General features: G+C 41.8%; 1 protein-coding gene across 3 annotated transcripts in view; it reads left to right on the forward strand.

The window, feature by feature from the left end:
* Positions 1-15,224, forward strand: part of MRAS (muscle RAS oncogene homolog) — a 60,017-nt gene extending 44,793 nt beyond the window's left edge. For all 3 annotated transcript variants that reach the window (XM_073305034.1, XM_073305035.1, XM_073305033.1), the window contains 4 exons: positions 466-619; positions 4,434-4,533; positions 6,486-6,565; positions 14,325-15,224. In XM_073305034.1, coding sequence (XP_073161135.1) covers positions 466-619; positions 4,434-4,533; positions 6,486-6,565; positions 14,325-14,424 — 434 coding nt within the window. In that variant the 3' untranslated portion in view covers positions 14,425-15,224. The remainder of the gene's footprint in view (positions 1-465; positions 620-4,433; positions 4,534-6,485; positions 6,566-14,324) is intronic.
* The last annotated feature ends 1,109 nt before the right edge of the window (positions 15,225-16,333 follow it).

The following is a 16,333-nucleotide window of genomic DNA, read 5'->3' on the forward strand; positions in this document are numbered from 1 at the left end:
ACCTACCCTGCTAGTCTCCTGTGTAGGGAACAGCGAGATTGGCGAGGCAGAAATTGAGGATGTTAGCCATGCCCAGTCAGAGGGCTGATGCACCTAATTCAGTATCCTGCTTTGGGCAGCAACCAATGCTTGTTGCTTTGGAGGAAGGTGGAAGCCATCTAATCCTGTGCAGGGGTGGTAGGTGTAGCGAAAGAGAGGGTGCAATGAAGGTTGGATAGCAATGGCACAATGCGGGGGGCAGGGCTTGATAGCACTTCTCACTCGACTAGCTCATGTGGCTATTAATGTTCTGTGATCACCAACCAAACCTGCTACCTGATTTGACCAAGGAAACAAACCAGTAGCCTTGCCTGGCACCTGTCGGATCCCGACAGTCATCTCAGTGAAGGTAGGAACGTGAAGAAAGATGTAATGTAGTGATGGCAATGTCAGCAGAATGACTAACAATCTCCTCCCCTGTACTAGTTCTAGACACCGCAGGACAAGAGGAATTCAGCGCTATGCGGGAGCAATACATGCGGACGGGGGACGGGTTCCTTATAGTCTATTCAGTCACAGACAAAGCCAGCTTTGAACACGTGGACAGGTTCCACCAACTGATTCTCCGAGTCAAAGACCGGTGAGTGCACTGGAGGGAAGAGCTCCCTTAACGCGAATCCCTGCTGCTTTGGAGGCATTATGATCCAGCAAGTAGAGCACGGCACTGGGACCCAGGAGATCTGGATTCTAGTATTAGCTCTGCCACGGGCCTGCTGAGTGACCATGGGCAAGTCACTTCCCCACTCTGTGCCTCAGTTTCCAGATCCATAAAATGGGGTAAAGTCACTTACCCTCCTTTGCCAAGTGGTTTGAGATCTATAGATGGAAAGCGCTGAGAGCTAGGTGGTGGTGGTGTTATTATTTATTTATTATTATTATTATTATTATTCAATGAACAGCAGCTCTGTGTGCTTGCATTTAGGTGTCTGGGAATGAATGGTTAATGGAAGATTTACATGGGGTGGACAGTTCAGTTGTCTAACATTTGTGAATAAAAGAGAGAAGGCAATATTAGAGCTCTAAACCAGTGGTCAGCCAATACTCCAGAAAGATCAAAGAGGAAGCTCACAGGATCTTTTTATCTTGTTAATAATTCACTCTTCTCCATCCTACCACATAAGTGTTTTCCATTTTCACTGTGTGGAGTGTGAATCTAGATCATGCATGCTTGCAGCTTTAAAGCACTTAATTTTTCCATTCATAATTTTTTTTTAATCAAGGGAGACCTCAAGAGAAGTTGCCAGAGGAGTCCGTCCTTGTTGCTGGCTTTTCAGCTGTGAAGAACTCCCCAAAAGGAGGGGTGGACTCATATCATGAGAGGAGTATTGCAGGAATGCTTTTCCAGTGAAGTGTCCAACACAAAGCCCACAAGAGTGGGAAATGAAGGAAAAGCTACCCTTTTACTGCATCTAGATGAACATAAATAGCAATCATTTTATTTGCCTCCTAGATATAGAAGTGGGATTTTCTTCATATCTACCACATTCTCTTAAATCCTGAGCCTAAGCTAGGTCGACAATGAAGTCTTTGTAAGCTGAGAGAGAACAAAACAGTGTTCTGTAACCTATTATGAATAGACATGTGTTTTATCTAATTAAATTCAATAAAAATGGGTCGCCCTTTTGGTTTTGATATGAAACTTTCCTCTCCCCCCATCCCACCTTCAGCGGTGTTGTTAACCTAAACACAGCAGCTTGTGTATGAGAACTGGGAAGTGAAATTGACTAGAAAGAAAAATGTTCTCCTTTTCCAGCTCAAGCTGCATGAAGCGCATAAAGTAAACAAACAGTTCAAATGATAAAAAGTAAATTTAGCTTATTTAAGAACTGGAATCATTTTAATTAGCCAACGCTCTATTAGCAGCCTGGATAAAGAGTTTTTCATTCTACATGGCACTGAATTCTGAACTGAGTTCAGTAGTTACTCCAGATTCATACCAGTGTAACTGAGACCAGAATCTGGCTGTGTTTTCATCTTAACAGTCATATGTCCCCCTTAAGCATTTATTTCTGGATATTTGAAATCCAAGAGGTTTCCTTCTTTGGAAGAGTTGTTTAAAAGACCGTGCCTTTTTTAGTACATTTAACCATTGTGAAGTCAATAGCTTCATTTGTCCTGTTCAACTAGCAATCATACAACTCACTACAGGGAACAATGACCAGAGTTTTATTTCTGACGTAAATAAGGCAAATTACATACTGTCCAAATTTAGTCTGTTTCTACCACTGTGCTGCCAACCAGAGAAGAATGGATCATTGAAGACAGCAAAGCATTTACCCCAGAATAGACATAGAATCAAGATACATTATTGCTTAGACATTTAAATTAAAACCATATTATCATAATTAACTGTAAGAGTAAATGGAAATTCAAAAACCTGTGTTCAGTTTATCTCCAGCCACAGTTATGAAGCAGTATGTCAGAGAAAAGACCAAGTCCTTCTCTGTCTCAGTGGAAAAAAAGACATGGAGACAGAAAAATCATTTGAATTTAAAGTAATTCCAGTCAAAAGTTTTACACAAATAAGTAAGGCTTGCTACTTGTCATGGCAAATATTATGGCTCTGTCATTGCAAAAAATATAGAAATCATCATTTTAGAAAGTAAAGGAAAAAATGCTGGCCCATGATATATATATATATATATATAATATTATTTTTGTATTTTTTTTCCCCGGAAGAAATAGAGTTGGGGAAAATCAATTGTTTTACAATAAAATAGTAAAAACCATTTAATCTTATTTAGTAGTTTCAAAACTAGTTAAACTCCATTCATTACTCCAGTCCGTTGGACGTACATAGGGCCTGGTGAGTAAAAATTCGTGGGAGAGTCTTGCTCAGTAGAATACGACCCTTAATGACAAATCATGATTGTTTTGGGGGGGCGGGACCTAAAAGACTTATGGCCAGATCCTCAGTTGGTGTAAACTGGCATAGTTCCATTGACCTCAGTGGACCTATGCTGATTTACACTAGGTCAGGATTTAGCCCAGTTTTTGTCATAGAAGGCATGGACATGACAAACCTATCGCTCTACAGTGAAGTATCTGTAGACTGTTACTTAGAGCAATTATTGTAAAGTTAGGCAATTTTTGATACTTAAGGATAGCAGTTCATTCCCTTGTATTTTTAGAGGCAGGAGGCACTAGGTAATAGTATTGTTCTTTTAGTCCACCAGCTCCTGAATAGGGAATATTCCAAATAGGCCTTCAGGATATTTTTGGTACCTCGCAATAAGTGTGTATCGAAACAAACTTGTTGTCCGCCATGAAAATATTCCCAATATGTTCCTCTGTCCCCCCAAAATAATGTTACCGTATGGACACTGCATCATTTCCCTCAGTTCTCATTTGCGAGCATAGTTCTGAGACCTGGCTTGAATGAAACTTATCAGAAGCCATAACCAGAAATGTTGAAAATCTGCCCATTTTCTCTTGATCACAATGTCTTTGGATGCCTACACTAATTTTCTTCTATGCATATGGACCAATATTAGTTAAGTACTGAAGTTGTGTAACTGATAGGAATATTGGATCATGGTGGAGCCTATTCTTAAACTATAAGAAAACAGCAGCTTTGATCACTTGCAGGTACATCAACTGTTTGTGTATAAATTTAATGTGCCAACTACCAAGGCAAATATCTTGCCTAGGTAATGTATAAATAGATATCTGAGTTCTGCTTCTGTGATAATGTGTGATTGCTTGATCCTGCTTGTAATTATAACTAGGCTTGGAAGAATTTGATTTTTATTTTTTATAATTTCAAAAGATAATAGTGATGTTTATTGTTAAGCTTTTTTTAGATTTTTATCAATTTTCACAATTCCATGAAATTCTGGGTTTTAAGCATTTTTCCCCCATTTTTAATTGATTTTCAGTTTTCACAGTTGCAGGAAATTAGGGGAGGGGGATGATAATTATTAAATGACCGTAGACTTTGAGATTCAAAAAGTTAAAGCTTTCTAAACTTTTAACTGAAATTGTCAATATCACATGTCAAAATATACAAAGTAAATATTCTTAAATCAACAAATCATACCTGTTTTCACTATTCATTCACTAGTCCATTTGTTACAAGCGTAATCCAAAAGTCTAAATCTCTGGATTTTGGCTCTACTAAATTCTGAGGCAGCATTTTTCATTGATAATCAAAATATACAGATAAACAAAGAAAGAAAGTGTTTTTCATCGGTTTGTGTGTGTACAGTGAAATCGATGTTTACCAACATTTACCAATAAAAATCTAATCCATCTGCACCTGATTATAACTATGGTGGTAAATGCCTACATGCTGCGTCTTTCTAGCTGAAAATGCTAGACGGTGGTAGTCTTTGAAAAGGAAGCTTTCTCTGAACACTTTACACTGAAAGTCTCCTCATATTGCTTACTTGCAGAGAGTCTTTTCCAATGATATTGGTGGCCAACAAAGTTGATCTAATGCATTTGCGGAAAATCACTCGGGAACAAGGAAGAGAAATGGCAACTAAACATAATGTAAGTTTGTGGGTGTTTCTTTGTTTGCATGTTGTTTTGGCAGTTGCACTCTTTTAAGTTTCATTACAGGCGTTCAGAATGGGATTCATTCCGCATTTGGAGTTTAATTGGATCGCTTCTCTTATAATTAAACACTTGCAATTACATTTTCAAATAAAAGGCAAAGAAAGTAGTATATAGAGAGGTTACTTCCAGCAGGGCCAATTCTTTGCAGCATACTACAGCTGAGCTATGATGATCATAGCCATTAGAGAGATAAGGTGGGTGAGGTGATATCTTTTATTGGACCAATTACTGTTGGTGAGAGAGACCAGCTCTTCAGGTATGGAAAAGGAACCCCCTCCCCCCCTCCGCCCCCCCCGCCCTTCCCCAGCTTCTCAAAACCTGGTCTCACACCAGCAGAAGTTGGTACAATAAAAGATATTACCTCACCCACTCACCTAACCTCTCTAATTCCTTGGGATCCGCATGGCTGCAGCTATACTGCACACATGATCATAAAGTCATGTAATGCAAGTTATTTGCAGGTGGGTGGAATGTGCATGCAAGATTGACAGAATGCTCTCTTCAAATGAAAATGCAGAAAAGGTCGTTAGTAGATACGCCTGATTCTGATCTCGGACTGTTGTCAATCAGGAGTAAGTCCGTTGATGATGATGATGGAATTACATGAGTGTAAAACCCATATAAATCAGACCCAATATCTCAGTTCCCTGCTATCCATACTGCAGTTTGGCTCCAGAAATGGCTCCCAAGTAAGATTATAATCACCGTTACACTAGGTTAATCGCTTCTAAATGCCCACAGTCATGGAAAAGACTTAATGGAACTTGCCGCATCCCACTGGACTTTTAAAGATAACATAAAATCATTCTGCGTATATTTATTCCCACCCCTGTAAAGAAGCTTTTGTGGAAGAGCAGAGAGCCAGTCAACCTAAACAAGAACACAACACATAGCTCCTGAGTTGTGCTCAGTTTCAGGGGTGTGGAAGGTGCTATATGTGCAAATGCAGAATTTTCACATGCGCTATCAGAAGCCAGGGTTACAAATATGGCTCTTTGCTGGGTATGTATGCTACAAGTGACCACAAAAGTCCATTTGGCTGCCAATAGAAAATGACCTTCTCTGTCACCCGAACAGAAGTTTTTCAAAGTCGGAAAGGTACCTGTAGAAATCACCATTCAAGAACCTTAAAATGCAGTGTAGCAAGGAAGGAATTTTTGGCAGGTGTTAGTTTTTCAGCAATCTCCAACAAACTTCTGGCAGGCATGGTAAATAGTTTTGTTTTGTTTGTATGGTCTTCATGTCCTCAAGTACATCTCAGGGAAAATGAACATCTCTCCTAATAACTCTGCAATTACTCCCCCCAAATCTGAAACTTTATGCTTCCAGCTGTTTTGTATGTTGCACATTTTACAGGATGGGGTGATCTTTGGTAAGTGTTTTTGTGTCCTTTCTGCGAATTAACCTTGATGTCATGGCAACATTTCACTTACCTGCCTTTCTCCTGGCAGTTTCATTTGGATATAACCTTCACTTTGTTCCCCAACCTCCCGTGTAGCACAGCTGTACGTTGTTGTAAGGTGAAATCTTGGCTCCATTAAAACCAACGGCAAAACTCCCATTGATTTCAATGGGGCAAGGATTTAACCCATAGTGGTTTAGACCACTTTGTTAGCAAAGGGCTTTGAGAGATATCAAGATGAACGATGCTGTACTATTAATTCCATGGTTGAGAACACCCTTATTAAACAGTCTATTGCTCTAAGAGACTACCTGAAAGTGTCCCCAAATCTATTCAGTACAGTCCTTCTGCGTTAGTCATTATAGGACAACCCTCTGTTTTGCATCCATTTTTTTCTAGTCCCTTGGGTTGTCAATTGAGATAGGTTCGTTGTCCACATGTAAGATGTTACTAGTATTTATTATGCTGGGCTTTTGTCTTTCAGATCCCATACATAGAAACTAGTGCCAAGGACCCACCTCTGAATGTTGATAAAGCCTTCCATGATCTTGTTAGAGTAATCAGGTGAGCCATAAAACACTTTACTCAGCCATCTATTAACCTCCATTGACAGAAGACTCATGAATCATTGGAACACATGGAACCAAGAGCCTGCTCTTTTATTCTTTATTAGGGCTGCTTGTTCTATACCTGCACACAACTATCAAAATGTAGTTATCTTTTAAGGTATAAAATCTTCATTGTCCATACTCAACATTGTGAGATCTAACTGCACGTAAAAAATTTCAAATATAGTGGATTCACCTGCAGTACCTCCAGACACTACATTAGTGATCAATAATAACAGGCGATATTGGAGTACAAAAACTGTGGGCCAGATCTTCTGCTAACGTAAATCAGCATAACTCCATTGAAGTCATAGAATCATAGAATCATAGAATATCAGGGTTGGAAGGGACCCCAGAAGGTCATCTAGTCCAACCCCCTGCTCAAAGCAGGACCAATTCCCAGTTAAATCATCCCAGCCAGGGCTTTGTCAAGCCTGACCTTAAAAACCTCTAAGGAAGGAGATTCTACCACCTCCCTAGGTAACGCATTCCAGTGTTTCACCACCCTCTTAGTGAAAAAGTTTTTCCTAATATCCAATCTAAACCTCCCCCACTGCAACTTGAGACCATTACTCCTCGTTCTGTCATCTGCTACCATTGAGAACAGTCTAGAGCCATCCTCTTTGGAACCCCCTTTCAGGTAGTTGAAAGCAGCTATCAAATCCCCCCTCATTCTTCTCTTCTGCAGGCTAAACAATCCCAGCTCCAAGTCCATGAAGTTATACCAATTTACACTAACGATATATCTGGTGTTATACTGTATTCCTGAAAATCAGATGGAACACCAGAGCAAAGCTCAAATCCATAAAAATCAGAAAATAAAATGTAAAACCGTATATCTACATATATAACCTTCTTCTGCAGACACTCACAGACATCCTGTCCATTTCCCCTACCCAGTTTTCCACATACATCCTGGGTCTTAACTGTGACCTCTGTTTTGATGCCAGTAATCTTTTGAGTGTGGCTCGCACCTGTCTTTGAAAATTTGCTCATGGTTTTCCCAGGTGTCCTTATTGTTTTAAGGTTCTGAAACTTTTGATTTCCATAACTCCACTACATGTTTCACCCAGTTGCAGATGTGACTTCAAAATTAAAACTTTCTCTGTGTTGGAAGTAATATAAAGTAGAACCCCATTTAACCGAGGTTAACAGCAGGAGCCCCAGCCTCCCAGGGCTGACAGTCAGCGCCCTGCTGCCCGTTCTCCAGTTTATCTGGATTTTTGGTTCTCTAATCTGGCCCCGGTCCCAGTTAAATTAGATAACTGGGATCCCATTGTATTTAATACATAGCATTTCTTATAGGGCAGTACTCCAAAGTACTTTAGACAGTGGACTGAATAATATTACAGTGGAACCTCAAAGATACAAACACCAGAGTTATGGACTAACTGGTCTGCAAGCAGCATTTAGTCCTGTATATGACCTAATCCACTGGAATCTGACCCCAGAAGTCCTTATTTGTGTATATCATTGGTTTCAGTTGACCTCAAGAGGGCTGTAATATAAAAATACAGGATGTGTGGGTGTGTGTATATATATATATATATATATATATATATACGTGTGTGTGTATAAAAAGAATCCCCATCACTGAAATGCAGCCACCTTTTGTTGTGGCAAGGAGCAGGGAGCTTTGGGGTGTTTGTTTCTGTTTGGCAGTACACATGCATGTCACACAGCAGCTTTTTAAGTAGGGGAGGTGAGTAACCCAACCGAAACTCCAGGAAGAATTTTCATTTGGCAGAATTTAATCACAAAAGGACAAAAACACTAGGATTTTGGTAAGAATGCACCTATTCTAAGATAAGCGCAGGGAGACCTTGAACTGTCACGAGTGGCTAAGGCACCCTTTTCACGTGTAGTCCAAAACACGATACAGATAACAGCATCTAGCATTTGCTGAGCAAAATTACTGGAGAGACAGTTAAACTATTGTATTGTACAGAAGAGTCTTGAAGCTATTTCCACCTCGCTTTTGTCTGCTGACTTTCTGAATCAGTGTAAGTCTGTGAATGAAGATGGCACTGTTTGGATTTCCATTACACTGTCATTTTGATTACAATGTCTGGTTGTTTTCTTGTGGCCAAAACTTGAAGGAATTGGCTATTTTCTAATCTGAAGGTGACATTTCACTTTTTCTACCCACTAAGTAGTGAAACGTAAGCCAATTTGTATGAGAAACACTGTGGTCTACTGGATACGCCATGGGTCTTCCATCTTGGAGAGCAGGGCTTTGTTTCTAGCCTTGCCACTAACTTCGTCCGCAGCCTTTGGAAAATCAGTTTCACTCTCTGGGTGAAATCCTGGCCCTGCTGACATTAATGGAATTTTGCCCAGGATTTCACCCCAGTTCTCCAGTTGCTCAATCTGGAATATGAACCTGTTCATGTTTTTCCCCCTCCAACACTTATAACTTCGGGAAAATATTTTGTCTCTGTCTTCTTTTTATGACACCAATTGTGCCACCTGCAGAATCTTTAAAGGCCTTAGGTTTGAATGTTGTTTTTCTCCACTTCAGTGACCTGTATTGCTGCAAACAGATTTCTTCTGTAATCATAGAATCGTAGAACTGGAAGGGACCTCAAGAGGTCATCTAGTCCAGTCCCCTGCATTCAAGGAAGAACGAAGTATTGTGTAGACATTTTCCTGACAGGTGTTTGTCAAACTTGTTCTTCAAAATCTCCAGTGATGGAGATTCCACAACTTCCCTAGGCAATTTATTCCAGTGCTTAACCAGCCTGACCGCTAGAAAGTTTTTTCTTATGTCCAACCTCAACTGCCCTTGCTGCACTTTAAGTCCATTGCTTCTTGTCCTATCCTCAGAGATTCAGGAGAACAATTTTTCTCCCTCCTCCATGTAACAACTTTTTATGTATTTGAAAACTGTTATCAAGTCCCTTCTCAATTGTCTCTTCTCCAGACTAAATAAACACATTTTTTTCAGTTTTTCCTCATAGGTCATATTTTCCAGACCTTTACTCATGTTGTTTGCTCTTCTCTGGACCTTCTCCAATTTGTCCACATATTTCCTGAAATGTGGTGCCCAAAACTGGACACAATACTTCAGCTGAGGCCTAATCAGTGCAGAGTAGAGCAGAAAAATTCCTTCTTGTATCTTACAACACTGCTGATAATACATCCTAGAATGATGATTGCTTTTTTTAGCTTGTGATCCACTCTGGCCGCCAGATCCCTTTCCACAGTACTCCTTCCTAGGCAGTCATTTCCCATTTTGTATGCATGCAACTGATTGTTCCTTCCTAAGTGGAGGACTTTGCATTTGTCCTTATTGAATTTCATCCTATCAACTCCATTTCTACAGTTTTTGTCCAGATGATTTTGAATTTTAATCCTATCCTCCAAAGCACTTACAACCCCTCCCAGCTTGGTATCATTCACAAACTTTATAAGTGTACTGTCTATGCCGTTATCTAAATCATTGATGAAGGTATCGAACAGAACTGGACCCAGAACTGATCCCTGTAGGACCCCACTTGATATGCCCTTCCAGGTTGATTGTAACCAGTGAGTAGCTATCAGTGGTTCACAGTTTTCCAACAAGTTATGCACCCACATTATAGTAGCTCCATCTAGATTGTATTTCCAAAGTTTGTTCATGAGAAGGTCATGCGAGACAATATCAAAAGCCTTACTAAAGTCAAGATAAACCACATCTACCTCTTCCCACCCACGCCCATAACCACAAGGCTTGTTACCCTGTCAAAGAAAGCTGTTAGGTTAATAACTAATGCTATCAGGTGAAGCTATAGTTTTTCCATATGAGGTGGAAGAATTGGCTTCCCCAGCAATGAAACTTGTTAGGCATTTATACACAGGTGCCTCTCTGTTAGTGTTTATCTTACCACAGCTTCAAGTCAGCGTCCATCGAAAGCAGATGGTACTACCCACTCTTCCAAAATCATCTCAAGCTGGCAGAAGGAGGGTGTGGGCAGAAAATTATTGAAGAGTTACAGATACAAGTTGGCAATGTCCCTGGATGTTTCTGAACTATTCTGTACCTTGTAATTAGTAGGCCAGTCATTACTATTTATTATATTGAGCTCTTATCGCTATCCAATGCTATTCTGAAAAATCACTATAATTGGTATGAAGAAGAGGAGTACTTGTGGCACCTTAGAGACTAACAAAATAAATTGGTTAGTCTCTAAGGTGCCACAAATACTCCTTTGTTTTTGCGAATACAGATTAACATGGCTGCTACTCTGAAACCTATAATTGGTATGGTGGCTCTCCCTGTTTGTTGATTCTCAGTGACTCCAGGTCAAATGTTCCCAGTTAACAAATTAAATTTAAAAATGTATATTCTGTATGTGCCACCCCTCCAAATGGACCCCAGGGCCTTACAGTCATGTCTGGGTTCTTTCCTTCGTGTGCATCAGCAGCTGTTATAAAGGTTCCACCAGCCAAATTAGACACCTGATCAGCCTTGTTGCCTTCAGTATAAAAAAAAAATAAAATAAAATAAAAACCTTGTGCATTCATTCAGTTAAAGAACAGAAATGATGCCACATGACTTAGCTGGCCAATCGAAACTAACTACATTTTGCTGAACTGGTTTGAGAAGACTGTTGAAAGACAATCAAGGGTTAGCCACAATCAGAAATAGGATAAAATCATCTGTTACGTTTTTTGTCACAAATTGTTAGCTCACCTGTAGTCAGGAAAATGTCATTTAAAACTTCCTAATACTTTGCACCTATCTCCAAATTGCTTCACAAACATAAGGACCTGGGGCGTGAGCCATACTCTGATGGATACCATGGCAACTGGTGGCCAACGGTTGTGCTCCTTCTGAGTAGAGCTGCATTTGGTTGATTCCCAGTTTTTCTTACAAGTGCTGGGATTGGCTGGAAGGAGCCTGGGGCAGTCCACATAGTTGGTGGTACCAGTATCTAACTGGTCAGTAGATCTGTCAGGATCTTCCTGAGCTTCCCTCCGTCCTGCTGTAAATTTGCCATGGAGCATTCTTCCACTGTAACACAGGGCAGGGGCTAATTCTCTGTCTCTGGGATCATCTGCCAGAAATCAGATTTGTATAATGCTGCTAATGTTACCTTGCTTCCTAATCATACTTCTAAACAATAGATTTGGGTCTGGTCAGTTCTCTGAAGAGTTAACTGTCTAGAAAGAACTCACTAAACATGTCTTTCAAAATTTTATCTCAATAGACTGTGATTGGGGGTGAGGGGAAGAAGTCAAGGACCAATCAGTTATCTTTAGCTATGCAGTATTGGCAACCCCAAGCATTGCAAAATCATGCATCAGGCTCCACACATTATAAGATCGGCTGAATTTTGTTTTGGGGTGTAGTTTGGTTTTTTTGTTTGTTTGTTTTTTGGAGGGAGCTTTAGGCTTTCTAGTCTTTGAGCCCTTCAGGGTCTCATTTTTATGCTTTTCTCTGCAACCATAAGGGCTAGTAGCATTTTTAAAAACAAATCAAAGCTAAGATTCTCACATAAGTAACAGGACTCCAGGAGCTGGGGCTTTGAAAAAGACACCAAATATCTCAAGGCTCGTGATCAAATCACAAGAGTTGGGCTCCCACAACACTGGCTGTGTCCCGTGTCTGGTGTGGCTAGCTTATCCTTTCTGTTCAGCGCTCAGCTCATAACAAGCTGAGGAGGTGGTTAAGGTAGATCCCCAACACACAGATTTGATTTGTTCCTGAGACTATGGTTCGGACCTTTGTGAGTTGCCAAGAAGACACACGGTCTGTGGAATCAAACCCAAGTCTCCTGACTCCTAATCCTGCGTTTAACTACGCAGCCTTCCTTTCTCCTGTTTATTCTGCAACTCTGAGCCAGATCTTCAGCGGGTGTAAACTGGTAGCTCCACTGCAATTAGTGTAAGGGAAAACTATCTAGTGGTTGATGGAGCTGTGTCCATTTAGAGTAGCTGAGGATCTGGCCCTGTGCGTAGCAGCCAGTCCCCTTTTCTAAATGACGTGACTCTGGATAGCTTGTAACCTAGAGCATTTGGGAGGCCCTCAGTGACACAGAAGTGTAAATCGAATGGAACTGCAGTAGCATTAAAGATATTGCTCATCCAACACCCACAGAAGTTGCTGACTGAAGTGATTGAGGGCTGCAGTGGAAGACAGTTGCGAGGGAATCCCAGCTGTGCATTTCTGATTGCTTTGATTTCATGCTGCCTGGAGTGTCCTCCTCAGGGCTGGCGTCTGGCAATGACCCAGAGCACTTTCTCCTTCTGAACCACTCAGCACTTTAGATTGGAAAATGTTTTATTTAGCAGCACAGGGCAGAACCCATTTGAACAGCAGGTTTGAAAACACCCAACGCTAATTGATTCCAAATCAATTCATTTGACCTGGGGGAAATTCCAGCCAGATGTAAATCTTTAACAGGCTTTAAGTATCAGAGGGGTAGCCCTGTTAGTCTGTATCCACAAAAACAACAAGGAGTCCGGTGGCACCTTAAAGACTAAGATTTATTTGGGCATAAGTTTTCGTGGGTAGAAAAACACTCCTTAAGAGGCATCTGAAGAAGTGGGGTTTTTACCCACGAAAGCTTATGCCCATATAAATTGGTTAGTCTTTAAGGTACCACCGGACTCCTCGTTGTTTTAACAGGCTTTAGTTCTCCCCTGATTTCTGTTTCTCTGTAGTCCCTTGCTCAGAACTCAGTTTCCCCGGTGGCTGAGTAGGCTATAATGCAGCATGTCCGAACACTAGGGTAACCATATTTACCAGATGACGGGGCCCAGCCTGACATTGGGGAGAGAGGGAAGGGTTGTATTTTAACCAGGACACAGTATATTGCCTTCTCACTTCAGACCTTATAACTCCCGTTGGCATTAATATGTTGTGCATGCTCCTCTCCCCTACCCCTTGAAAACTGGTGAGCCGCTTACCCTGGTAGATCATCTGATGGGGGCAGGGTGAGTAGAGGTCACGCTCCCTCTAGCAGAAGGGGTGAGAATAGCAAATCTCCTCTGACTAACATGGCTACCCCTCTGATACGCCTCTGAAATGTGTCTCTGCAATCCACTGCCATGGCAACGTTACCCTAGCCCCCTTTTGTAACCTTTGCTGTAGTCACAATACCGTCCGTCCTTCTTCCTAGCAGCTGCTGCTGCTCCAGAGGCTTCCCTTCCCCCATCCCAGATGGATGGCTATTCTTCACTCCTAACTTCATTAACTTCAGCTCCTTGACTCTAATGGGGCAGCTGGCAGTGATCTGGTGAATTATTACTATTATCGAATACCAGGAGGGCCTTTGATGGGTTCAGAGCTGCTCATGCACCCAGGAGGACACTGTCCCCATCTCCGAGAACTAGCCATCTAAGAAACTGGCCAGAAACACGGTACGAGCGCCCTGGATAAATGCAGTGCCTGCTGGTCTGAGCCCAGGAAAAACAGTTTGTTCCTGAACTCTAGTGTGTGTCTCTCTCACTCCATGGCAGTGTGAGTAGGAGCTGTGCCAGGCTATTTAAATTCTCACCAACAGAGTCACATCCCTTTGTTCTTTCTTTGTTTTGGTCCCGTATCTCTTTGTGCAGGAGGGAAGAGGAGAGGTTCACCTGCCGTAGGGGTCTATGAGTGGGGATAGCCATTTCACCGCAGGGGTCTCTTCTGTCTGATTCTTAGGGCTCAAGAGATACTTGTCTATCTGCCCCTAGCCTAAACACTATGGATGGTTCACTGGGTTTGTTTCTTTCTTTCCTCCAAACAGGCAACAGATCCCAGAGAAAAGCCAGAAGAAGAAGAAGAAGACCAAATGGCGAGGAGACAGAGCGACTGGCTCCCACAAACTGCAGTGTGTGATTTTGTGACCCGGGGGCTCTTGGCTCCCCCGCCTGACCTAATGTGAATTAAAAAAGCACTAGCAAAACACACCGTACCACCTAACTGCACCGTAAGGCTTCGAACAGTGGACCTTACACCGAGGAACTTGCCGTGGGGGGGAGGGGGAGGTGTTGGACTTGCTAACATACTTGAGCGGCAGCCAGACTGCTGGAGCTTGGCCTGGTTTGCGTGCGGTGCAGAGTGGATTGCAAGCGTGGCGAGGAGGAGGGAATATCCAGGACCAGGACTCTCGGTCAACAATCCCCGGCTCCTTGGTGTTTATTTTAAAAAGTGTGTGTGGGGCGGGGGGGTTAAAGTGTTGGTTTTATCTGCAAACATTTCTTCATGTGACCCATTTCTAGCAGCCGTGAATGACCCTTTGTTTGGTACAGTCAATGTATGTGTGGGGGCAGGGGGAAGGGCTAACCAATTTTTTTTTTTTTTTTTGCTCAGTGAGCACTGGGTTGGAAAGAAACCCAGCTGGGGTTAGTTTCTTTTGCACTGAACTTTCTCTTAGACAGAGATGCCAAAATGCAGTTTCATATGAGAGTGCATTGATTTGAAGGAAGAAAATGAATTCCAGCTGCTCTCCGCACTCCAGACCTTGTGTCAGACCCTGGAGGGCAGCCAGCTCACAGTCCATAAACTCCAGTGTAGAAAAGAAGGGGTGGGGGGTTACCCTCTATGAGGAGGTTCTGTTTCTGTTTTGTATTTTGGGGGCATGTCTGATTCAAAGGGTATTTTGTTAACCTCAAAATATTTAAATTAAAGTAATTTACAAATGGAAGGAACGGACTCGGGGGTTTTTTAAGACAAACTTGTACTGATTTATTTAGAGGAACAGACATTAGGTGCTGCATTCCTCCTTCCAAGTGTGTAAAACAGCCCTTGGATTCCAAGTAGGTCCCGGAAACTCCCTTGCCTTTCCCTGCAAAACCATAACTACACAATATGGAGATGGCTAACTGGTTTGTTCTCCCCATCCAAGTTCTCAGTTAGGAGGACTGGCTCCATTTTCTTACTCTTTTCCTTCTCCCACACTTTCGGTTAGTTCCTGCTGCCTTCGACATCATTTTGGAGTTTTGCTCTTGACTCAGGTGGGATTTGTCCCTTCATGACTTTAGTGAGCCATTAACAGCATGGAGATGAAAGATGTCGGACCCTCAGAGCAGGTGCAGGTGTTCAAGCTGCCTTCCATCACCTCACTGAAGTGTTGACCTTAGTCCTGAGAGACCATCTTTCAGGTTGAGGGAGGAATGAAATATCCATTCAGTCCTTGGCCTCTCTGACTGCTAATTGTGGTGGTGGTTTTTTAAATAGAATGGACAGTCGTCCACCGGACTGAGACCACCAATTCATTCAGCGTGGGCTGCCAAACCCACTGTAAGAGTAACAATGTTCACTTGTCACCAGCCCAGGCTGGACTGAGTTCTATTCAGTTATGCCTTATTTGGCATGACAAGCTATAAAAATGTTACCAAAGCGTGAAAGCCAGAAACCCTGGGTATCTGAAAGCTGTAGATACGAAACATAAAGGATGTGCCCATGATGGGGCTTCACCAACTTGCCTATCTGCATTTGTCCCTGTGTCCATTTGTCATTATTGTCTTTTTTTTTTTTTATTTGGGCCAGGCTGTTTCATAGCACATCTTTGCACAATTCTCCTTGCCGTGAGTGAGTTCACTTTTCGGACAGGTAAATAAAAGGAATGAAAAATCCTAACCAGATTATATTCTGCTATGTCATGCTAGTAGATTTTGTTCCTTGGCTGGTAATTGTGTAAGGCTGTTTTGCCAGGCTGAATAGTATAATGCTATCTCAGCTGGTGTTTTCCTTCCTCCTAGGTTGCAGACCTCATTTTTCTTCATTGCTTTTTCATGAAAAAATGTTTATTTC

The sequence above is a fragment of the Lepidochelys kempii genome, chromosome 11 (genome assembly GCF_965140265.1).
Source record: "Lepidochelys kempii isolate rLepKem1 chromosome 11, rLepKem1.hap2, whole genome shotgun sequence".
NCBI classification, from domain to species: Eukaryota; Metazoa; Chordata; order Testudines; family Cheloniidae; genus Lepidochelys; species Lepidochelys kempii.